Source organism: Topomyia yanbarensis, chromosome 1 (assembly GCF_030247195.1).
Source record: "Topomyia yanbarensis strain Yona2022 chromosome 1, ASM3024719v1, whole genome shotgun sequence".
NCBI lineage: Eukaryota > Metazoa > Arthropoda > Insecta > Diptera > Culicidae > Topomyia > Topomyia yanbarensis.
In genome coordinates this window covers 89,712,181-89,736,957 of record NC_080670.1, presented here as the reverse complement: position 1 = coordinate 89,736,957, position 24,777 = coordinate 89,712,181, and the positions used below count along the sequence as shown (strand labels likewise).

General features: G+C 40.0%; 3 protein-coding genes across 4 annotated transcripts in view; 2 read left to right on the top strand and 1 right to left on the bottom strand.

The window, feature by feature from the left end:
* The window catches only part of LOC131678035 (V-type proton ATPase 116 kDa subunit a 1-like), a 479,861-nt gene extending 455,676 nt beyond the window's left edge, over positions 1–24,185 (bottom strand). The window contains exon 1 of one of the 2 annotated variants that reach the window (XM_058958173.1): positions 24,006–24,185. The gene's annotated coding sequence lies outside the window, so the exon portion shown is untranslated. The remainder of the gene's footprint in view (positions 1–24,005) is intronic. The other variant, XM_058958174.1, reaches the window with a different exon arrangement.
* On the top strand, positions 6,128–6,667 carry LOC131696356 (uncharacterized). The gene has a single exon (XM_058984901.1). It carries the CDS (start codon positions 6,128–6,130, stop codon positions 6,665–6,667), a length of 540 nt encoding a protein of 179 aa, XP_058840884.1.
* LOC131696355 (uncharacterized) lies at positions 8,934–15,551 on the top strand. Its single transcript, XM_058984900.1, has 3 exons — positions 8,934–10,070; positions 10,156–13,742; positions 13,802–15,551. The coding sequence occupies exons 1-3, from the start codon at positions 8,934–8,936 to the stop codon at positions 15,549–15,551; spliced, it is 6,474 nt and encodes a 2,157-aa protein (XP_058840883.1).
* Positions 24,186–24,777: the final 592 nt, after the last annotated feature.

Sequence of the window (24,777 nt, the reverse complement as noted above, 5' to 3'; positions counted from 1 at the left end):
ACAAGCGTAAAGCGTAGGAATACTATTCCGAACAAAATAGATTGACTAAACTGAAAATCTTGGAAACTTTAGCGATTTGAAAACTTTTTGTAGTAGCACTGCTATTGTTACGAACAGTTTTATATCGACTTTCTTCCGAAATGACAGCTGTGTTTCGTAAACAATAAGCCAATGATTCCAGATCGTGGCGTGTTCTACTCTTCGTACTATACTGCCCATATAAGCATAAGAGTCTCATATGGATTTTTGTCGAAAATGAGATATCTGTTGCACACCAAAAAATAATGAAATTTAAACGACATGTAAATCAATACGAATGTAAACATACAAAGATTGAATAAAAAATTTGATTGAAAATTACGTTAAAATCAATTGGAGCATCAAACAGCATACAATTTTACACTTTCATTCGTGTAATATTACATGTCATTCATTTTACAGCAGCATTCGAGTAAAAATACATTGAAGTGCATTGGTTTTCCGTTTAAAGTAACTGTAATTTTCAATCCACGTGTAAAATTATAATAAAATTCGTTGAAGAAAGCACGACAAGCCGTGTGTATTTGTTGTGGTACTTAATTTTACATTTATATTCATGCTCCAAAAATGTGCATGAAAATAAACTTAAAATTACAAAATATTTTTTTCTGTGTGGATTGTATTCTGTATCACCACTGAATCGTGATGCACAAATACGATTACAAGGTTTGATCAGAAAATATCAAAAAAAATACCACAACATGGTTGTCCCACACATAAGGCTCAATGAAAAATGTAAATCTTGAACAGCGTTTATCTCGGCTTGCTGTTTTTCAATATGGGACTCTTATGCATATATGGGCAGTATAGGTCACTTACAAAAACATATAATGTTATTGGAGAATGGAACGTATAGGAGTATTTTACATTAAACTCGAAAAATATTTGCGTTGCTATTTTTTCGAACAGCGCTGTAATTATTATACGTATTTGGATGTTGAGTACACGTATCAGAAAACTCACCAATAAATTGTTCGATTGTGCAGTGAAAAAAGGTAAAAATAGATGAAAGCAGCTCCTTCTGTTTTCGTTGCTACAAGAAACTGTATGAACCAAATGATCCCGAGAGCGAAGAAGCCGTTGCAGGACCATCGAGAATCGCTGTTCCAGGTATATTATCGAAAATTCGTTAGAAGCACCCAGTTCTGAATCGATCGTTACCACTTACAACGCACCTTTGTCGGACGATAATGAAATTCTTACACAACTTAAGAGAAATATACGGATACAAGAGCCAGCAATGAGCGAAACAGGATTTTAACCACACTTCCCAAAAGTTGGACTACATATTGAATTATGCAGGAGTTCAATGTTTCTCAATATAAGGCCAACAAGGCAAAAGCATTGCAGCAACAGAAAGGAATAATGGTGGTGCCTGAAAAGAGTTTAAGCTCTGCGGAAATAGGAAGAGAAACGATAACATGTGTTACGAATATTTATAGTAGTGACAATGAAAGCCGCGTCTGTGCAGGGAAAAGGGATTATTTATTATCTAACAATGAAGAAGACAAAATTTACGTACAGAAAAGATTAGTTTGGTGTAACTTTCAGGAAGCGTATTCTATCTTCAAAAATACTTATCCTGATATTAAAATAGGATTTTCCATGTTCGCTAGTAACTGTCCAAAACACTGCATTTTAGCAGGGGCAAGTGGCACGCACACCGTATGCGTATGTATATATCATCGAAAAATTAAACTTATTTTTAAAACATTACAAAGCAGTAAATCACTTCCAGATGGTGTTAACTCCTATCATGATTTGTATCCAAAAATAATTTGTGAAAATTCGAGCGAACAACGTTGGCTGCAGTGTTGCAGAAACTGCCCTGGATCGCAAATTTTAGCGACAGAACTAATGAGTATTCTTAGTGACGGCCTTATTGAATAATTAAAATTCAAACAATGGCGTTAAGTAGAAAGATACATTATGGACTTGGTTGAAATGGACACACAATAATTTATTGATACTTTTTTGACTTTCTCCTATAGAAAGGCTATGCAATCACTCTAAAAACCGATTTTTTAATCTAGGCCCGGAGGGCTGAGTCTCCTATACCATTCGACTCAGTTAATCGAGTTAGCCAAATGTCTGTGTGTACGTATGTGTGTGTGTGTTTGTGTGTGTGGGTGTTTATGTAATTCCGACTTCTGGTTCCGGAGCTACAGGTTGAAAAGTGGGGTCATGCATAAAATTCCCATATAAATCGAAATCTGCATGGTATTTAAAAGATGCAAATCTTCATAAAATGTGTTCGAAAATGTTTGGATTTATAGTTTCAGCTCACTGTTGCCTAATGAAATCCACGTTGACCACATTGGACAACATCGGCGGAACCGGAAGCTTCGAAAAAGTGAGTTTAATTCACATCTGCTTCCTAGAAATGTTTGACTCGATTTTCAAAAATCAGTCTAAAACGAAAGCTAGAATATTCCTATTGAATGCTATTAAATTTCCTTTGAATCGGAGTTCTGGTTCCCGGGTTGAAGTATGCGGCCACATGCAAAATTTCCATATAAACCGGTAATCAATATATGTATAAATGATGCAAAAATAATTAAAATGAGTTACAAATTGCTCAAAATTGTTGTCCGACACTCTTATACCATTCGCTCCACTTCTTTGAGTTCGGAAAACGTGTGTATTCGTATGTGTGTATGTCTGTGTGTACGTGTACCAACAATTGCTCATCGGTTACTGGGAGATGACCGAACCGATTTTCTCAAAACTTGTTTCAAATCGAAGGTATAATATGCAGTTTGGTGTAGTATCGCTCCCCACTAATCCTAACACCTCCACCTTTCATCAACCCACCTCCCCCCTTGACCACCCTCGCATATATATATATATATATATATATATATATATATATATATATATATATATATATATATATATATATATATATATATATATATATATATATATATATATATATATATATATATATATATATATATATATATATATATATATATATATATATATATATATATATATATATATATATATATATATATATATATATATATATATATATATATATATATATATATATATATATATATATATATATATATATATATATATACTCCATGAAAAAAAGTTTTACGATCTCTCAGATTTCTGCAATATTTGGTAGAATCGTTCCTTACTGAAAAATATTAGAAGCATATTTGTTATTTCGTCATTAGTGTGTTCCTTTCCACGTTAGACGAAAAATCGTGATTTCTCAAAAGTTGATTTTCTTAAACATTTATAACTTTTGAACCACTGAACCGATTTTCATTGGTTATAGGTCAAATGAAAGGTATTTAAGTGTAGTTTCAAGAAAAAATAACTTTAACTTAAAAAAATGAGTTTTGTTCCAACAAAATACGCATTAAATAAATTTTCTTGATTTTCACAGCGAGGGACCTTGAATACTCCATACTCTTATATTTTTATTTGAAAGATCATTCAATTCTACACATAATTTCCAAACATATTTTTGAACCAGATCTAGAGGTTTCGGAGATATAATTTTTTGAAAATAATAAATCTTTGTTTACATATATACGCATGGTAGATCACCATAAACTTCCAGCGAGTCACAGCAGCTGTGAATAAAGAAATCTATGATTTACTTACATGCTGGGTGCAACATTCGTTTCAACCTGGGGGTGGTCCATTAACCACGTAGAAAAAATTCAAACATTGCAGACTCTCGCGTTCAAAATATTTTTACCGAACGTCATCTTTGGTTAGAAATTTCACTTCAATAAAAATCCAGGTGGTTTTAAAAGGGTCATATTTCGGTATTATTTATTTTTGTATCAAAATCCAGAAGAAGCACGAAGAGAAATAAGTAAAACATTTTTAAAACTCTATTCGTTTTATTTTTCACAAGGTATTTCATTTCTTTAGCTACAGTTTAACACACATTTCTTCCATCGAAAGTGAATACCGTTTGACAGGGCCGCCGAGAGGGGGGGGGGGACCGGGGTGTTTCCCCCCGGGCCAGGAGTTTTGAAGAGGGCCCGGATTTTTAACAGAAATTAAAATTTTGACAAATACTTTTTCGACAAAAAATTATTTGAGAATATAATTGAAACTTCAATATTTTGTGTATGAGGTAACTAGAATGGCGAAAATTCTAAACTACTGCATATTTGATATCAATTATGTTTATACCAACGTAAATCTCGCATCGAAACAAGATCAGACTCGAGCGGGCATAGCGGAATTTGTACATTGAATGTCATGTACGCAGCTCACCTGGGTTCGAATCCCAACCCCGCACACAGGAATAGAGATTTGTTATAGGAAAATTCCTAACCTGAATGAAGAAGTGAATGACCTTAAGGTTGAAATGTCTTTAATCGATACAAAAATATGATCAGACTTGTAAGGGTTAAACAATTAAATGGTGTGATTAGAAGTCATGAGGTTGTCTTCAAATTTCGCCAATTTGCAATCGATTTTTTTTATTTATTGAATTTCCAATCTTCGAAAGCGCTGGATTAGTATCGAAAGTAATTATTGAAAGAAAAAACCCGGCTTAGGGTTGCCACACCGGTTTTTGGAGACGAATTCCGTGTCTTCGTTCAGGTAAATCTGAATTCGCCCGGAAGAATCCATTGGATTATTTTACAATTTTGCGTTGCCCAATTCTTTACCAGGAATCGCCCAGCACCCAGTCATCATACAGAGACGGCATGGCGCTCATCATATATGCGCACTCTCGCACATCTTCTATAAATTGTGTGCGCAGCTCAGTTTCTCACTTCAAACCGGATAATACTGCGTGAGGGCAATATTGTGCGGGTCTGGAGTATTTTTTCAAAATCGAGCTAATTTTATTGTCCAAAAGGAAATCACCATATTTTTTACATTTCTTACAAAAGAAATGTATAGGATTCGCTCAAACTTTGTTAACTTTTTCCGAGGCCCGGAGGGCCGAGTCTCATATACCAATCGATTCAGCTCGACAAATTGAGACAATGTATGTATATGTGTGTGTATGTATGTATGTATGTACAAAATGTCATGTAATTATCTCAGCAATGGCTGAACCGATATTAATGAAACTAGTTTCAAATGTAGGGCCTAACTTTGCCATTTGACACTATTATTTTTGTTTTTCGATATGTTGTTTACTTTCTGATATATGGGTCATTTTGTCAAGACATTACAGGTTTTTAGTAAATAACTTTCGAACAAAGTAATGTTGTCCCACCTTGTGAAAATACCTTTCGAACAAGCTATATATTGTCAAAATCCGTTCACGAGCGACGGAGATATTAAACATTTTGTATTTTTATTCCTCGCATACCAATTTTCACTAATTAAAAGGGAGCCTGCTTAATACAGAATATTGCTTCACTGGTGTTTTAGGGGCAAAACTAAACCGATGTTGAATATCAGGGTATGAAAACACATCTATGTGATTCAAGGAATTCGATTTTGTAATTCGATTAAAAATGTTGTGAATCTCTCCCCGAGTCATTTGGAGGCTCGAGAAATCGAAAATCGAGGCACTGTTTCTCTCGTGGCCAGCTGCCCTCGATGCTATGTCTAGCTGCAGATCATTCTACACTACCACCTTTGCAACGAAAACTCGCTTGGATTCTCAGATTCACTCGGAATTGTCGTTCAACAATACAATTAGAAGGTCCACTCACGCCAAATGAGTTAGACGACTCGTTGAGACTGCTCGTGAGGCAAGCGCAACAAAGCTGCTTTGATTCAGAGATTCGTTTTCTTAAACAAAATAATGCACTTGTTCGGAAAGAGTTCACATTTTAGTCTCATCGAAAAAACCTCAATCCATGTTTAGACGAGGAAGGAATACTGAGAATATATGGGCGTTTACAAGATCCAAGAATTCCGTTTGACACTCGATGCCCCATAGTACTATCACCAAAACATCATTTAACTAATTTAATTGCAAAGGTTGTACATATTCGCACTCCACTCGAGCCCCCAGTTACTGCTTTCCACCTTACGTCACAGATTTTGGCCTGTCAGAGGAAGAGACCTTTCGAAAAGAATTGTCAGAGAGTGTCTAATATGTTTTCGTTGCAGATCAAAGAGCATCGACCAAATAATGGGCCAACTTCCGTCAGCAAGAAAAATTCCGTCGCGCGCGTTCTCTAAGTCTGGCGTGGACTATTGCGGGCCGTTCTACGTTCGACCTCTTAGCCTTCGCGGACCGTCGGTCAAGATCTTCGTCTGCATGGCCTCCAAAGCCGTCCACATCGAAATGGTCTACGGCGTCGTTCATAAGCGCATTGAAACGCTTCGTTTCGCGTCGTGGTCGCGTTTCGGACACAAACAACGTTTTGACGAGATTTGCTCGTCCAATTCTATAAGCAATGGCTGCACTGAAAATGGAATACAATTTCATTTCAATCCGGCACGATCTCCTCACTGCGGAGGGCTATGCGGGGCGGCCGTTAAAATCTTCAAGCATCATTTGTACCGGATTATGAGAGAAACGCACCTCTCCATTGATGACTTCCACACTCTCATCACGCAAATCGAGGGTATCATGAACTGTCACGACTTTGTCATCAGATCCAGCAGATGTCATTGCCTTAACGCCAGTGCATTTTCTAGTGGGAGAGCCGATACACTCAATTGCTAAGCCAGATTTAAGCGACATACCCATTAATCGCTTAACTTCATTTCAGAAAATGCAGCAGAAACTTCAACACTTCTGGAAGGTATGGTCTCGTGACTATATCGGCCAGCTACAAAACCGTCAACGATGGCCATTGATTCGCTCCGACATCAAGGTTAGAACTCTCGTTCTATTAAAAAAAGGAATCAGCACCTCCGATCCAATGGAACCTCGCCCGCATTGAGAAGGTGTTTCCCGGGCCAGACGGCCACGTTCGGGTCGTCGATGTAAGAACCGCTGCTGGGTGTTACCGACGGGTAATCACGGAGGTTTGCCCTTTACCAATCGAAACAGAAGATGGACCTTCAACTACGACAATCTCTTCTCCTCCTACCATCGACTAAAGCCAATTAGCGGAGAATGATTGAAAGCTCCTTTCAACGTTGCCCGGCATGTTGGTACATACTTGATTAATCGAAAATTTGTTAAATTATTTGCTACGTGTGGCGTATCGCTCAGCCTGTTCAATGATGGCGCGAACTTTACCAACTAACACTTTAGCGCCATCCGCGAAAGCAGATGTGTTAGCGGTTTTGTAATTAATTTGCCCGGACTCTTACCCCAGGGGGGACATTCAGATTCGCGCTATCTTTAGGTATTTGGCAATATCGTGGGAAAGCCCAAAACTACCACACAAATACACAGAAATACCGAAAATCAAGAAACAAAGGAAATACAAATATGACTTACCCACGGACCGCCAAATACGTCCTCCAGCGGTCTTTGCACGGTTTCTTCGGCCTTTGCTACGGCCAGGATCCAGAACTAGGCGAAAATCCGCTTCTAGGATACACTTCTTCACACTTCACAAACCGAGAAACGCACGACACAAACCACGGAATTGGGAACGGTACACCAAATTTATTCACCGGACAGAACGACGGCCAACGCAAAAACCATAAAAACAGCCAAATTACTCAGACTGGACTCTTGACTATCCAGCGCAACGATTCAAAAGTAAGAGAGCGATCGAAAGCTTCCCCCAGTCACAGGAAAACTCCCAGTCTTTCTCCTATTAGCTGTAACCTCATAAAAACCGCGCAAAGCGGCTAGGAAAACGGATATTTTCTTGCACTTTTAAGCTCGGTTCAGTATGTGACGCGTAGAAAGTCATTCCGTACCCCAATGCCTCTCAACTCTCGCGTACCCCAGCATATTCCTGTTAGTAATCATGAACTCTTCACGACATTGCCATTTATTTCATGCATTTTCCGTTGCACGCAACACTACCCCCTCAACAAAAAATGGAAAATCCCAAAAAATAAAAAATAAATAAATACTTCGGAACCAACTTATCTATATTTGGGGTCATATACGCTCATCGTGGCAAGCCACTCTGTCCCAATTTCGACCAACAGTTCAGAACTGTGGCGTTACTGACCATCGGCGTCTTCGACTCTGGTCTCCAGCAAATAAGTTTTCATTGGCCCAGTTAATTGTTAATTCAAATAAATGCGCTATATACAATATCTACAATTTTAAACGTATTTCCTTTTTTTATATATACATCTCGATCACACATCGCGCTCATACAACTACCCCTATTTCTTGCCCTACTAACCATGATCTATCCCAGACGGCACTAAGAATAAGCGCTCGTCCAAAATTAAGAAAGATCACTTTTGTTGGGATTCACCATATCTCAGTTCTTGTCACCAGACAAGAACTGAGATATTGGAAGAACTGTACACCAAGAAATCAATGAATTACAAAAAATAATGACTGTTGACGCAACCTACATCAGCTCAGCCAGGCAACCCTATGAAGAGACGACAGCAGATGAGCGCGCCAGTCTATGGTGAATTATATAAGTCGAGAGCGGAGGAAGAAGGAACAAAACAAACCAGAAATTATACCATCGTCTTTAAATCATCTAGATACCACGTGAATTAAAACTTAAGCTAAGAGTAATAAAATTAAATTAAAATTGTTTGAATTGTTGGAGTTAAAATATAGGAGAACTAAAACTGTAAGTGAATGAAATGTGTGCTGGAAAATTTATAAATAATAGTTAATAAAACTTACAGCTAAAAAGCGATTAAAAGCTAAAAGAGCAGTTCGTTTTCTTCAACCTGAGGACAATTTCCAGCAAACTTTTTAGAGTTTTATGGTACCACATCAGGATACTATCATCGGCCGTACTGTGCACATTCGACATCTGAGAATTATCGCTATATTCGATTAAAACCGTTCATAACTATATCCGTGAGGTAAGTCACCTAACCTCACAATGTCGACCGCGGTACGAAACAATTGCCCGCTGTGCAATAATCCTGATGATGATGATGATATGGTCGCGTGTGACCAATGTGACACCTGGCATCACTTCAGATGCGCTGGGGTGAATCACTCGATTGCAGACCGGTCGTGGCGGTGCAATAAGTGCCATTTGCAGATATTGCCAGCGTTATCGAAATCGTCTCGGAGGTCGATATCCCAAGCGCAAGCTGAGTTGCAGTTGAAAAGGTTAGAAGAGGAAAGAGCGATGCATGCTAAGCATCTGGCTGAGGATCTTGCCATTAAGCAGGCTAAGTTAGCGCAGCAGGAAGACGCGCTGAAACTGCAGAGGGAGATTGACCAGCACTATATAGAGCAACGGTATGCGGTACTTCAATCGACACTGGAGGAAAACGATAATCGGAGTAATCGATCGCTACGTAGTCAGCAAAGCAGTCGTAGTAAGGTTAAGGATTGGATGGAGAAGCAGCAGGAACAGGCAGCAGGTACGGAATCGGAAGCTACCCTTCCCGCCGGAACCACGTCGTTCGCCGCAACTCAAGGAAAACCAACTAACGCCACTATAGCTGTTGCTGTACAATCGACGGTACCCTTCATTCCAGTTCCTATCAGTAGCGTAGGGTTGAGTAACACACCGAAGCGACCATTTACGACTGTTGGAGGAAATAGCCAGATGTTACCGACGACGCTTGTATTGACTGCTGTTCTTACCGGTACAGAAAGAAACCAAAATGTGCTTACAGTGCAAGAAGTTCCCTGCACGTTGCCACTAATGAATCCAGCGTATGCTACACGTGCCGTAGTTGAACAACCGATTTCGGCAGTTCGACAACTTACATCGGGTATGAGTTACAGACCGTATACAGTAACAAACACTACGTTTACGGGTGCATTAGTGGCCCAACCAGTCCCGTCTGTACAAGCAGCTACTGGTATCATACCGATATCTTCATCGAGTAATGCATATGTAGGTGCAGCGACCCGACCAGTCCCGTCTGTACAAGCAGCTAGTGGTATCATACCGATATCTTCATCGAGTAATGCATATGTAGGTGCAGCGACCCGACCAGTCCCGTCTGTACAAGCAGCTAGTAGTATCATACCGATACCTTCGTCGAGTAACGCATATGTAGGTGCAGCGACCCGACCAGTCCCGTCTGTACAAGCAGCTACTGGTATCATACCGATATCTTCATCGAGTAATGCATATGTAGGTGCAGCGACCCGACCAGTCCCGTCTGTACAGGCAGCTAGTGGTATCATACCGATATCTTCATAGCACACCGCACCCAAATGTGAACCTAATAGCTACCCCACACCCGAGGCGTAACGAAACTAATATTCCGTCTCTCGGTGTGCCTGATATCTCTCAATCAATCAATGCCAGCAATCAGTTCACCTCTTGCAGTGGCGGGCCCATCGCAGCAACAATTGGCTGCTCGGCAAGTGGTTTCGAAAGAGTTACCGGTGTTCACAAGAAATCCATTGGAGTGGCCGTTATTCATTTTCTTCATAGCACACTGCACCCAAATGTGAACCTAATAGCTACCCCACACCCGAGGCGTATCGAAACTAATATTCCGTCTCTCGGTGTGCCTGATATCTCTCAATCCATACCTGAGCCAGCAATCAGTTCACCTCTTGCAGTGGCGGGCCCATCGCAGCAACAATTGGCTGCTCGGCAAGTGGTTTCGAAAGAGTTACCGGTGTTCACAGGAAATCCATTGGAGTGGCCGTTATTCATTAACAGTTACGAAAATTCGACTGCGCTTTGCGATTTTTCGTTAGCAGAAAATATGATGCGTTTACAGCGGTCCTTGAAAGGAAATGCGCTAGAAGCTGTACGTTGCAATTTATTGATGCCGGATGCAGTGCCCCGTGTGATGGCCACGCTGAAAATGCTGTACGGTCGACCGGAAATAATAGTGAACTCGTTGTTAGCAAAAGTTTGTTCTACGCCTCCCCCCAGAGCTGACAGGTTGGAAACATTAATTACATATGGATTGGTTGTGCAGAATCTGTGCAGCCAGCTGATTGCCTCTGGACAAATCGCCCACCTGGGTAACCCGTCTCTTCTACAAGAGCTCGTAGAAAAATTACCTGCGAGTATTAAGATGGATTGGGCGCGGTATAAGCGAAGAGTACTGAGACCTGATATTACTACATTTGAGAACTACATGTCTTCAATCATCGAGGAAGCCAGTGAGGTTTCATTGTTCGTCGAACCGGAGAGGGGTAATAAGGAAACCAAAAGACCTCCCTCCCGAGATAAGGCGTTTGTGAATGCTCACGGGTTAGAAGGTAATGGTAAAGTAAGCTCTGAGAACAGTTCAGGCAGAGCAGTTCAGGATCAACCAAAACAGAAAAGCTGTCCTATTTGTCAACAGATTGGACACAAAGTGAAGGATTGTGGAAAATTCAAGGCACAGAATCTCCATGAACGGTGGAGGCTTGTCGAAGATCAGCAATTATGTCGTTGTTGCCTCGTTCGGCACGGAAAATGGCCTTGTCATACAACATATCCATGTGGAGTGGATGGATGTGACGCCCGCCATCATCAACTACTTCACCCCGGAAAGAGCAATGAAGTGAAGCGATCCGTTGAAATAACGAATCCAGTAGTGAAGACGAACTTAGCCAGTACTTCCGGAACTGTAAGTACACATCGACAGGTGGTTAATTCTATACTGTTTCGTGTGATTCCTGTGACGATGTACGGACCAAATTCATCAATCAAAACCTTCGCCTTCCTGGATGAAGGTTCGTCACTAACTCTACTGGACAAAGACATCGCGAAGGAACTAGGATTGAATGGAGAAGTAAGCTCGTTATGCTTGAACTGGACTTCGGACGTCTCCCGCATTAAACCAAGCTCAGAACGTCTGACAGTAGAAATAGCAGGTGGAAACGGTACAACCAAATACACTATGTCTAATGTTCGCACGGTGGACGGCTTGAAACTACCAGCTCAGAGTCTCGTGTATGAAGATTTGGTTGGAAGCTTTCCTTATCTCGGGGGGCTTCCAATAGAAAGCTACCGAGATGCTAATCCGCGAATTCTCATCGGAGTGGAACACTCAAAACTCAGTGTAGCTCTTAAGAAACGAGAAGGTCGAGGGGACGAACCAATAGCTACGCGCTGTCGCCTTGAATGGACAATCCATGGCAGAATAGGAAGCGGAAACCATGACGCCGCATATCTCAATCATCATGTCTGTGATTGCTCAACCGATCGCGAACTCCATAGTATAGTCGAACGTTTTTTTGCAATCGATGCAGTTTTATCAACAGTGCCAATGATTGAGACAGAAGATGATAGGCGAGCTCGACGAATTCTGACCGAAACTACAGTACGAGTAGATGGTGGCTTCGAAACAGGTTTACTGTGGAAATACGATTACATAGAATTCCCCAGAAGCTATTCGATGGCTGAACAAAGACTCAAATGTTTGGAGCGTCGAATGAAATCCAACCCTGCATTACGCGAGAATCTCGTTAGGCAGCTTCGTGAATATCAGCAAAAGGGGTACGCTCACAAAGCTACGGAAACCGAACTTTTATCGGCTGACCCTACGCGGGTTTGGTATCTTCCCCTTGGGGCTGTCATCAATCCAAAAAAGCCTGGAAAAGTACGTGTGATCTGGGACGCTGCTGCGAAGGTCAATGGAATCTCGTTGAATACAATGCTTTTGAAAGGGCCAGATATGTTGACTTCTCTACCAGCTGTCTTATGCCGATACAGACAACGTCAAGTGGCCATCAGTGCGGATATCAAGGAGATGTTTCATCAACTTAGAATTCGGGAAAGTGATAAGCAGTCTCAGCGGTTTCTTTGGCGAGAAGATCCTTCGCATGCTCCGGAGGTATTTGTGATTGACAGAGCCACATTTGGATCAACCTGTTCTCCATGTTCGTCTCAGTATGTTAAGAACCGGAATGCTGTAGAGTACGCTGAAGAATTTCCAGATGCAGCAGAAGCCATAATCGACAACCACTACGTGGATGACTATTTGGGCAGCCGTGATACTGAAGATGAAGCGGTGCGTATAGCTCGGGAGGTGAAGTTTGTACATGCCAAGGGCGGCTTTGAAATTCGGAACTGGTTGTCAAATTCGACCAATGTCCTCGCACAACTGGGTGAAATGAAGCACAGCACAGTAAAGCGATTCGTGTTTGACAAATCGGAGGAAGAATCTGGTGAGCGTGTTCTCGGCATGATATGGTTGCCGAATGAAGACGTTTTCTCCTTTCCAGTTACGTTTGGCGATTCTCTTAAAACGCTATTGATAGACTCGATCGTACCAACGAAGCGTCAAATTTTAAAAGTAGTTATGAGTATTTTTGACCCGATGGGATTTTTGACAACATTTTTGATCCATGGCAAACTGATCATTCAGGAGCTATGGAGAGCCGGAGTAGGTTGGGATGACCCAATTCCGGAGAGAGTTCACGTTCAGTGGAAGCGGTGGGCGGCCCAATTTTCCGAGTTACCTAAAATAAGAATTCCCCGCTGCTATTTTCCTAACTATCATCCAGAAAGCTACAAAACCCTACAGATGCACGTTTTTGTAGATGCCAGTGAAACAGCCTTTGCGTGTGCCGTCTACTTTCGCATCGAAGATCGGGGTGTTGTAAGATGTGCTCTCGTTGCATCCAAATCGAAGGTGGCCCCTTTGAAAGCTCTGACAATCCCTCGTTTGGAACTGCAAGCTGCAGCGCTGGGCTGCCGTTTGGCCGCAAATGCGAAAAGAATCATTCTCTGGCGATCGCCCAACGATTTTTCTGGGGTGACTCTACGACAGTTCTATCTTGGATTAGGTGCATGGAACCCCAGCGTTACACTCCATTCGTAACCTTCAGAGTCAGCGATATCTTGGCTCAATCGACTGTGGATGAGTGGAGATGGGTGCCAACTACTGAAAACGTAGCCGACGAAGCCACCAAATGGGGAAAAGGCCCTAACTTCCGCGCAAACGATCGCTGGTTTCGCGGACCGGAGTTTCTCCACAAACCAGAATCACAGTGGCCAACACTAGGATCACATGCCGTGGATACATCCGAAGAGCTCCGTTCGAGATACGTTTCTCATCACCTAGAACAACGTTCACTTGTCGATATTCGGAGATTTTCGAAATGGGAGCGACTGCTGCGGACTGTGGCGTATACCTATAAATTCGTGGATAACTGTCGACGGAAACTGCGAGGAGAAGCGAACAATGATTGTGCATCTTTGTTACATCCAGAATACATTCTAAAAGCTGAACGATATATATGGCGCGTGGCGCAGCATGAATGTTTCTCTGGAGACATTCTTGTACTGGCCCATAACAGAAATCTCCCGCAGCATCTGCGTAAGAAACTCGATAGTACAAGTTCTATTCGCAAAGCCAGCCCCTTTTTGGATGAATATGGAGTTATTCGAATGGAAGGGCGCATAACTGAGGCTCCATACGTGCCCTACGATGCTAAATTTCCAGTAATACTTCCAAAAACCCATGTGGTTACGAAACTGTTGCTGGACTGGTACCATAGAAAGTATGGACATGGCTACGGAGAAACGGTTGTGAACGAAGTGAAACAGCGATTTCACATTCCTAGACTTCGCACAACTGTTAGGACTGTCCGTGGAACATGTTCTTGGTGTAAGATTTATCGGACATCACCTAGTGTACCTAGGATGGCACCGTTACCCACCGCGCGTTTGATTGCCTACGTTAAACCCTTTACATATGTAGGATTGGATTATTTTGGACCAATACTCATCCGAACAGGCCGAACAAATCAGAAGCGGTGGGTGGCTCTATTCACTTGTCTCACCGTACGAGCCGTACACCTGGAGGTGGTCTATAGTTTGACCACTGAAGCATGCAAATTGGCGGTACGACGATTCATTGCTCGCAGAGGCTCCCCACTGGAGATTTACTCGGATATGGGCACCAATTTCATAGGGGCCAGCAGAGATCTGGAGAAGGAAATTCAGCAAGCAATACTGGGTGTTGCATCTACCTTCACGAATACGAACACCCGATGGCGCTTCAACCCACCCGTTTCTCCTCATATGGGCGGAGCATGGGAACGAATGGTTCGTGCGGTTAAAATGGCAATCTTTGCCCTTCCAATGGATAAAAAGCCCAGCGATGAATCATTAATTACGCTGTTAGCAGAAGCGGAGTTCATCATTAATTCTCGACCCCTAACATTCGTGCCACTGGAAGCTGCAGATGAGGAAGCTTTGACTCCCAATCATTTTCTGCTTCTGAGTTCAAACGGCATATCTCAACCTTCAATGATGCCGGTTGATGCAAAATCAACTCTGCGCAATAATTGGGGACACGTGCAACACTTGACGGATCTTTTTTGGAAGCGTTGGATCCGGGAGTACCTACCTGTTATAACGAGACGAACAAAATGGTTCGACGAAACAAGGCCAGTACATGTGAAAGAGCTGGTGGTGATTGTGGATGATAATGTGCGCAATGGGTGGATAAGAGGTCGTGTCGTTAAAGTGTTACCTGGGCCAGACGGGCGTATAAGGATGGCAGATGTGCAAACGACAACAGGCATACTTCGTCGACCGGTAGCTAAACTGGCTGTGTTGGACGTGCGTTAGATAAGAGAGGCTGAAGGACACTAGCCTCACGGGTAGGGGTATGTTGACGCAACCTACATCAGCTCAGCCAGGCAACCCTATGAAGAGACGACAGCAGATGAGCGCGCCAGTCTATGGTGAATTATATAAGTCGAGAACGGAGGAAGAAGGAACAAAACAAATCAGAAATTATACCATCGTCTTTAAATCATCTAGATACCACGTGAATTAAAACTTAAGCTAAGAGTAATAAAATTAAATTAAAATTGTTCGAATTGTTGGAGTTAAAATATAGGAGAACTAAAACTGTAAGTGAATGAAATGTGTGCTGGAAAATTTATAAATAATAGTTAATAAAACTTACAGCTAAAAAGCGATTAAAAGCTAAAAGAGCAGTTCGTTTTCTTCAACCTGAGGACAATTTCCAACACTAATCCACCAAACCTCACATACCAGTTATATTGAAGATCAGAATAACTATCAAGGACCAAATTGAAAAGTAGAGCTCTACAACTACCACCAGGCAAAGGCGTAAAGCTAAACCTAAAAATGGCCCAAGGACGCTACCACAGTCTGAAGAACTATTATCGTTTTAGTGGGTGGCACTGGGTAACCGACCTCACGTATTAGTCAAACTCTATAGTTAGGAACATAGCTGGCGACTTAGACTAGATACTAGGGGAACTTAACTGAGATAGTGGAAGGACAAAATTTCTGTGCGCGGGCGAGAGCCACTAATCGTCAAACGCTAGGTCCGGCTATTCATAGCTGTATTTAAATGTAAAATCAAATGAAACAAAATAAATTATAATATTTATAATATTGACATCCAAAATCAAAACCCAACACCATTATTTTAAAAAACCTACTAACTAATCCAACCTCTATTAACTAATTCTAAAGTAGTGGGAAATGTGAATACGTAAGTTCATACACAAGGGAGAGCCACTGTTCCGCTTGTGCTCGGTTGGACTGCACAACCTGGGATATTATTAAATTCACTATTCAACTAGGTTGATCAACGTACATAGCTGTAATTTTTTTATATGAACAAAAAATATATTAAAGCTTAAACAATTATTTTTTTATAGTTTCAGTACTGTAAACTCCGGTTTTTCCGGTATCAACATCCCTCAACTCCCGACCTAATGTATTGGAAATTTTACGAATAGAGCTTTCATATCATTTGCTCTTCGTTCAATTTTGGTCCACAAATGAAGTAGAAATCGAAGCGAAATAAATACACCCGTAAGTGACTTACCGATGATAGACTTTTTGGTACAATCGAGCAGCACGTAGCCAATTAACACGAGACAAAGGGTATATGATGTATTGAAAACAATAGTTTTTACACTTTACACTCGCTCTTTCATCAGCTCACAAATTTTAAAAAATAATTATTTTTTTCTCTCCCTTATTGTGCATATTGGATTAACACTAATAACCACTGTCACATTTATTACAAAACCCAATATGCTGAACTATTGTAAACTTGTGCCGAGATATGAGGACAATAATTAACCTCCCGCGCGGATCGAGTCAAACTACTACTGAGCTACGATCGGAGCTTGATCGAACCTCTCCCACCAGCTTCCACGCACTCGATGTTCACTCATTCTCTTACTCCCTCAAGATAATTCTCTTTAGAACAAAATATAACTCTAATATTAATATGAAACTTATTTTCTCTCGAAGCTCCCCAAATGGTCAGCCAGTGATTGGAGAATAATTTTATCTGGATGTTTGTCGAACCAACCAACCAAAAATCAGTAAATTTCAATATTAAATAGCTAAATATAACCAACCGAGAACCATATACTAAAATAAAAAGGAAATACTAAAATTTAAATTTTAAACTTAATTAGCCGAATTATTGGGCGCCATTGCTACGTGTGGCGTATCGCTCTGCCTGTTTAATGGGAAGATGGCGCGAACTTTACCAACTAACACTTTAGCGCCATCCGCGAAAGCAGATGTTTTAGGGGTTTTCTAATTAATTTGCCCGGACTCTTACCCCAGGGGGGACATTCAGCTTCGCGCTATCTTTAGGTATTTGGCAATATCGTGGGAAAGCCCAAAACTACCACAAAAATACACAGAAATGCCGAAAATCAAGAAACAAAAGAAATACAAATATGACTTACCCACGGACCGCCAAATACGTCCTCCAGCGGTCTTTGCACGGTTTCTTCGGCCTTTGCTACGGCCAGGATCCAGAACTAGGCGAAAATCCGCTTCTAGGATCCACTTCTTCACACTTCACAAACCGAGAAACGCACGACACAAGCCACGGAATTTGGAACGGTACACCAAATTTATTCACCGGACAGAACGACGGCCAACGCAAAAACCACAAAAACAGCCAAATTACTCAGACTGGACTCTTGACTATCCAGCGAAACGATTCAAAAGTAAGAGAGCGATCTAAAGCTTCCCCCAGTCACAGTCTTTCTCCTATTAGCTGTAACCTCATAAAAACCGCGCAAAGCGGCTAGAAAAACGGATATTTTCTTGCACTTTTAAGCTCCGTTCAGTATGTGACGCGTAGAAAGTCATTACGTACCCCAATGCCTCTCAACTCTCGCGTACCCCAGCATATTCCTGTTAGTAATCATGAACTCTTCACGACATTGCCATTTATTTCATGCATTTTCCGTTGCAACGCAACATAGTATTTATAAGAAAATCCTGTTTAATTTTAGTACAACTCTATCAGTCGATTGATAATTGATAGCACAGGAAACGGTAGGAAATGATTAAAGCAGTAAATCTTACTCGTTAACTCTCTCGTTATATATCTCGATTTTGTTATTCTCACATATTGTGCAATTTGCTGCTTTGCTTTGTATATAAGGATTGCGCAAGAGCAAATCAGTCAGTCATTATAAATTTATCTCTCGAGGACGGACCTCAATAGACTTGTGTTTTACCTAATACACGTTGTTTCGGATAAATAAAGTCGTTTTTTGGTTAAAATTATCGGCTCGTTGACATAGTGTCGTTTGATGATCCGTGAAAATCTCAAATCCGGGTTCAACCGTCTTAGCAGCAAGTTCCGGATTTGATTTTCCAAAAATGATCTAGACTGTATTTTTTTTAATTCGTTTATTTGACACGGCTCATAGCGGTAGCTTAACGGAGCCGTGGATCTTTTATACGTTCACAATACATGTAAAAATAAAAATACAAACAAGAATTAATTAATTGGATCTCGTGCGCGCAACTTTTTATTGCGAGCGGAGACCTTTTTTTCGCGAGGTCTGTTGACAAACAGCGTCAGGGGGGTCATTTAATTCTCTCTTGTTTTTCACGTCCTGGTCGAAGCTGGCTTGGTGTCCGGGATCAGATGTTCTCCCTTGCTTCTTGCACTTATTGTTGATCAGTGTAAATCCGTCGTCATTGTTACTGCATTCGTTACCGAAGTTGCTTACAGTTGCTTTTTGGGTGCTGGATGATTCTTTTGCGGTTGTCATTATGGTTTGAACAGCTGCCACAAATTTGGCCACCGTTTGTGGTTCAGGCATTGGTATTGAAAACTCTGTTGTAGGTTGGTTTGACGTAGATGAGTTGACAATCGGTTGAGACGCATTTTCCTCTGCATCTTCCGCGCAAGGTTGTCCATGATGAGCTGTCTGATTACAATACTTGCACGTAGGAGTTTGCCCCTCATGGGTGCATAGCGTAGTTTGCATAATTGTAGTTCCGTGAGTATTTAGTTTTATTGCCAAGTAGGAGGGTATAGGCCTTTCAACCCGCATCCTCACTACAAAAACGCCGTTAGGAGTACCCGGGAAGAAGTTTCTCCAAGTATCAGGTGTAACGGATTCTACTTCTCCGTATTGCGACATGCATTTTGCAATTGGCTCAGGAGGGGTACGAGGTGATAGGTCATATAACCTTACATCTATATAATCATTCTCAATGTATACGGGAATCTTAATTCCAACGTTATCACTTTCAGGTTAGGTGTATGGCTTTGCAGTCTAATTTTTAAGCAAAAACAAACTATTTTGTCTTCATCCGACGTTTCGGTCCGTTTGGGACCTTTTTCAAGGATTCGATAATTGTTGTTTTGTTGTCAGATCTGTTGTTGTACAACAATGGATTGTCATATGGTTTTTCAGGATCATCTGTTCCGATCGTGTAAAGTTTTATCGGGATCGAAATGCTCGTCTTTTCCTCTGAATTCGGTTCAGTTAATATCTTTCAGCTAACTGCAGTTAGCTGAAAGATATTAACTGAACCGAATTCAGAGGAAAAGACGAGCATTTCGATCCCGATAAAACTTTACACGATCGGAACAGATGATCCTGAAAAACCATATGACAATCCATTGTTGTACAACAACAGATCTGACAACAAAACAACAATTATCGAATCCTTGAAAAAGGTCCCAAACGGACCGAAACGTCGGATGAAGACAAAATAGTTTGTTTTTGCTTAAAAATTAGACTGCAAAGCCATACACCTAACCTAAAAATTGGAAACAGTCGACTCCAGTTCAAAGGTTATCACTTTCAACCACGTGTTTTAAGTTGTTCTTCAAAACGAAACGCTCGGCTTGTGCTAACGTGTTGAATGATATTAACACTACATTGCGAAGATGATGATATTGAAGGTACAAGACTTCCGCAAGCCTAAGTTGCATTTTTACCTTCAGAAGGTATCCCACTTCACTAAAACTCGATCGTTTTAAACAAAATTTAAAGTCAACGACCGTAGCGTTGGGTCGGAGTAGAGCTTTTTCGTCAACTTTACTCATGATGACAAGAATAATCGGATATTTCCTTTGTTCTCGGGACAATGCACATTAGATCGAGAGGCCTGTTGTTTACTTCGCTCGATTGTACGTCTGACTGCGGCAGAAGTAGAAAGTAGACTGTAGACTGTCTTTTGAAAGGGGCCAAACTTGTTTACCATATTTTTTCCAATGGCTGTAGTCTAAAAATGACAAATCTTGCGAAATTTTTTTGTAAGAGTGATTTCCACAAAATTAGTCAAATTTTTTAATAAAAATATTGAAAAATTCTTCATCGACCCCAACACTGAAAAAATGAAAATCATGAACACGCACAATAACTTTGGACATTATATCTCATTGACTTTTGAGGGATTGAAGGCTTTTTTTAGAGATTTATACAGGTTTAGCTGAAAACCTGGTCAAGTCTCCCCATGTTCCCCTATCAGTAACGACTACATATTCAGCAACCAGATATATCGGTAGATCTACCGATCTCGGGCTTTCCTACCGATTCACAGACGACCAAGAGAGAGCTATCGATATGTTCTTATTCCTACCGAAAACTACCGAAGTTTCTCCAAGTATCAGGTGTAACGGATTCTACTTCTCCGTATTGCGACATGCATTTTGCAATTGGCTCAGGAGGGGTACGAGGTGATAGGTCATATAACCTTACATCTATATAATTCTCAATGTATACGGGAATCTTAATTCCAACGTTATCACTTTCAACCACGTGTTTTAAGTTGTTCTTCAAAACGAAACGCTCGGCTTGTGCTAACGTGTTGAATGATATTAACACTACATTGCGAAGATGATGATATTGAAGGTACAAGACTTCCGCAAGCCTAAGTTGCATTTTTACCTTCAGAAGGTATCCCACTTCACTAAAACTCGATCGTTTTAAACAAAATTTAAAGTCAACGACCGCAGCGTTGGGTCGGAGTAGTGCTTTTTCGTCAACTTTACTCATGATGACAAGAATAATCGGATATTTCCTTTGTTCTCGGGACAATGCACACTAGATCGAGAGGCCTGTTGTTCACTTCGCTCGATTGTACGTCCGACTGCGGCAGAAGTAGAAAGTAGACTGTAGACTGTCTTTTGAAAGGGGCCAAACTTGTTTACCATATTTTTTCCAATGGCTGTAGTCTAAAAATGACAAATCTTACGAAATTTTTTTGTAAGAGTGATTTCCACAAAATTAGTCAAATTTTTTTAATAAAAATATTGAAAAATTCTTCATCGACCCCTACACTGAAAAAAAAATTAAAAAAAATTTAAAGTCGATTTACAAAAAAGCCCATCTTTGATTTGGATTAAATTTTGTTCCAAGATAGGTAATTATGTTCCCTACACACCAAAATTTGGTTGTCGATTTTAGCAAAATATTGCTGAATTTTCATCAGCTGAAAGTTTCAGCAACCGAAAGTTTCAATTCAAATTGCCGAAAAACCTTTTTGACAGATTCGCTTTGCTTATAAGAAGCAACATACCCATTAATCGCTTAACTATTTTTAGTCGATTTACAAAAAAGCCCATCTTTGATTTGGATTAAATTTTGTTCCAAGATAGGTGATTATGTTCCCTACACACCAAAATTTGGTTGTCGATTATTGCTGAATTTTCATCAGCTGAAAGTTTCAGCAATCGAAAGGTTCAATTCAAATTGCCGAAAAACCTTTTTGACAGATTCGCTTTGCTGAAAATATTGTCAAATTGACAGCGCAATAACCGGATTTACAGCATTCCAGCCCGGAATACTGAGAATTCGTCAATTGCGCTGTCAATTTTACAATTTGAATAACTGAATTTTCAGCAAAGCTAATCTGTCAAACAGGTTCAATTCAAATTGCCGATTTTACGGCATCTTCTATTGCTGAAACTTTCAGCTGAAGTAAACTTTTGCTGACATTCGGCGAAAAATTTGGTGTGTACCTACCGTCAAAAATTCAAGTTGGGGACTTTCAAGGAAAAAAAGTTTTTTGAAAAAACTGTTCCTTGTCCTAACTGAATTTTTTTCAGCGCATTTTTATCGAAAACTAAACCAATGAAAGTCATAATCATCTCAGAATCAAATTTCCAACTGAACTTTACCTGACACATGCAAAAAGTAGGGGAACATGGGGAGACATGACCAAGCGCAAAATTCTATTTTTGGCTATGGCGTCTTCTATTCGGTTCTTAAATTTTTTTCAAGAATATCTTTATACTTGTTTCGAACCCTTAAGGTAATTTTAAAAGTTTGGAATGAAAAATCTTTTTCTTACAGAAAATATTCCATGATTAATCAATTTGCATTAAATGATGTAATTTTTTATCAAACTTTGTATGAACATATCTACTCGACTACTAATTACTATTAAAGTACTAATATATCATCTTATTCCTTATGAAGCAGTGAAATGATTTTACATAAATTGGAGCATTGGAATAGTTATTATTAGAATTTGCATGGCATTCAACGCAAAAACTAATGTTGGGGAGACTTGACCAAGATTCTATGGGGAGACTTGACTAAGTGGCAATTAGCTGAAGAAAGACACAAAATTCCTGATATTTACTATGCTTTGGCATCTACTGTTAATGCTAATCACGCGATAAAAAATCACACCTAAAACATAAGTCTATATATTTTAGTATTAGTAAATAAAGTTACCAGTGATAGGACTGATTTTGTGACGTGTGAACATCCAATGTAAGCAGAACAGTTAATTCTTAAAAAGAAATGTATTAAAAAACCGAAATTTATTTAATGCAATCCTTTTATATTTTTACTGCTATCTAAGGAACTCGAGAATATGAAAAAAAAATAGTTACAGTATGTTTTATGTCATTATTTTTTGTTATGATTTTTCAAAATTCTTTTGGTCAAGTCTCCCTAGGGCTTGGTCAAGTCTCTCCGCAGTGGGGAGACTTGAGCATAAAAACGATAACAGAAAAACTTTTGTAACTTTTAAAAATTGAATAAAAAATTCTGCAAAAAAATCATGAACACGCACAATAACTTTGGACATTATATCTCATTGACTTTTGAGGGATTGAAGGCTTTTTTTAGAGATTTATACAGGTTTAGTTGAAAATCTGGTCAAGTCTCCCCATGTTCCCCTATCAATAACGACTACATATTCAGCAACCAGATATATCGGTAGATCTACCGATCTCGGGCTTTCCTACCGATTCACAGACGACCAAGAGAGAGCTATCGATATGTTCTTATTCCTACCGAAAACTACCGATTTTTAATGAATTTGGGCACAACTTTTTCAATTTCTTCAAAGGATCCTTGCTCGTTTCCGTGTTTCAGAATGTTGCAATTCTATGTCAACACTATGTTTGTGAATAAAAATACGGCCTATCGATAAACCTTTAGTGAGTCTACCGATATTAAGGAATTCAATCTGGCCACCTTTGAGTAAGATAAACTTACTATTCCAATACAATTTGCACATGTCGAATTCATATATATTTTAATATCCATGAAATTTAAATTAATCTAATACATATATAAATTTCAGTATGTTAAAACGCAAAAACGTTTTTTGCTTGTTAACACTATCCTAATCTTGTTATGAAAGCGAGAGTCATGTGATATTCGCTTTTCAAACTGATTTACTGCACCGATCGACACATCGAGTACGAGTAGGTCACGATCATTTTATCAATGGTTTGCTTTGAAGAAATACAATTCGATACAGCGATATCAATCATTTAAAAACTTCATATTCTTTTACCTGTACCTTTGCAGTCCGTCCAGTATAACAGAGCGTAGCGATCTGACCCTTTCGCCGTTTGTTCGCTATCTTGGCACACAAAGCTACTAAGATGTTTATTATAAGAGTGGCAATTGGCTACTAACCAAACAGTTGAACTGTGTTCGGATCTCACAACTTATAGGCAGAATCTTAATCAACTACTAGGGTTCCTTACACGCACAATAAAAGTGTCATTACTAAGTAATGTCATTACTAGAATTGTATGGGAATTCCGTCCTTACTCACCTTACACGATCAATAAAAGCGACATTACTGCTCATTAATGACATTACTAGCGACTCGTGTAAGGGGCCCTACTACATTTACAGTCGGATAATTGGTTATTATTAAACTATAAGTATAGCATACATGCCCAATGCGATATGGATATAGGTAAAACATTTGTCTACAATAACAGTATCGAACATTTCACCTCGAAGTGAACAATTTCTGATCACATGCTACCTGTTCGGTTTGCGAATTCAGTGATGCCACAAGTACAGATTTATCTAGGAAGTTACAGATTTGGTATTTTTGGTACAGATTCTGTACGGTACGGATTACAGATTTTCGTAAAAAATACAATTTTTTACGTGACGGCTGCGTAAAATCATTAAACACTGCAAACCCAGTAAACAGCAGGGAAATATTGAATTAGGCCGCTGACAGATTGACGGTGAGGATCTAAGAGAAGAAACGATAACAGGCTTTTTGCCCTTCTTAATTTTCTCTACTAGTCCCTGCTGAAAAT

Excerpts from the sequence above, each read along its gene's own strand:
- LOC131696356 (XM_058984901.1), top strand. The coding sequence starts at position 6,128 with ATGGGCCAACTTCCGTCAGCAAGAAAAATTCCGTCGCGCGCGTTCTCT.
- LOC131696355 (XM_058984900.1), top strand. The coding sequence starts at position 8,934 with ATGTCGACCGCGGTACGAAACAATTGCCCGCTGTGCAATAATCCTGAT. Across the intron at positions 10,071-10,155 it reads CTTCGTCGAGTAACGCATAT|GTGCAGCGACCCGACCAGTC; the intron begins GTAGGTGCAGCG and ends ATGCATATGTAG. Across the intron at positions 13,743-13,801 it reads TCTGGGGTGACTCTACGACA|AGTCAGCGATATCTTGGCTC; the intron begins GTTCTATCTTGG and ends CGTAACCTTCAG.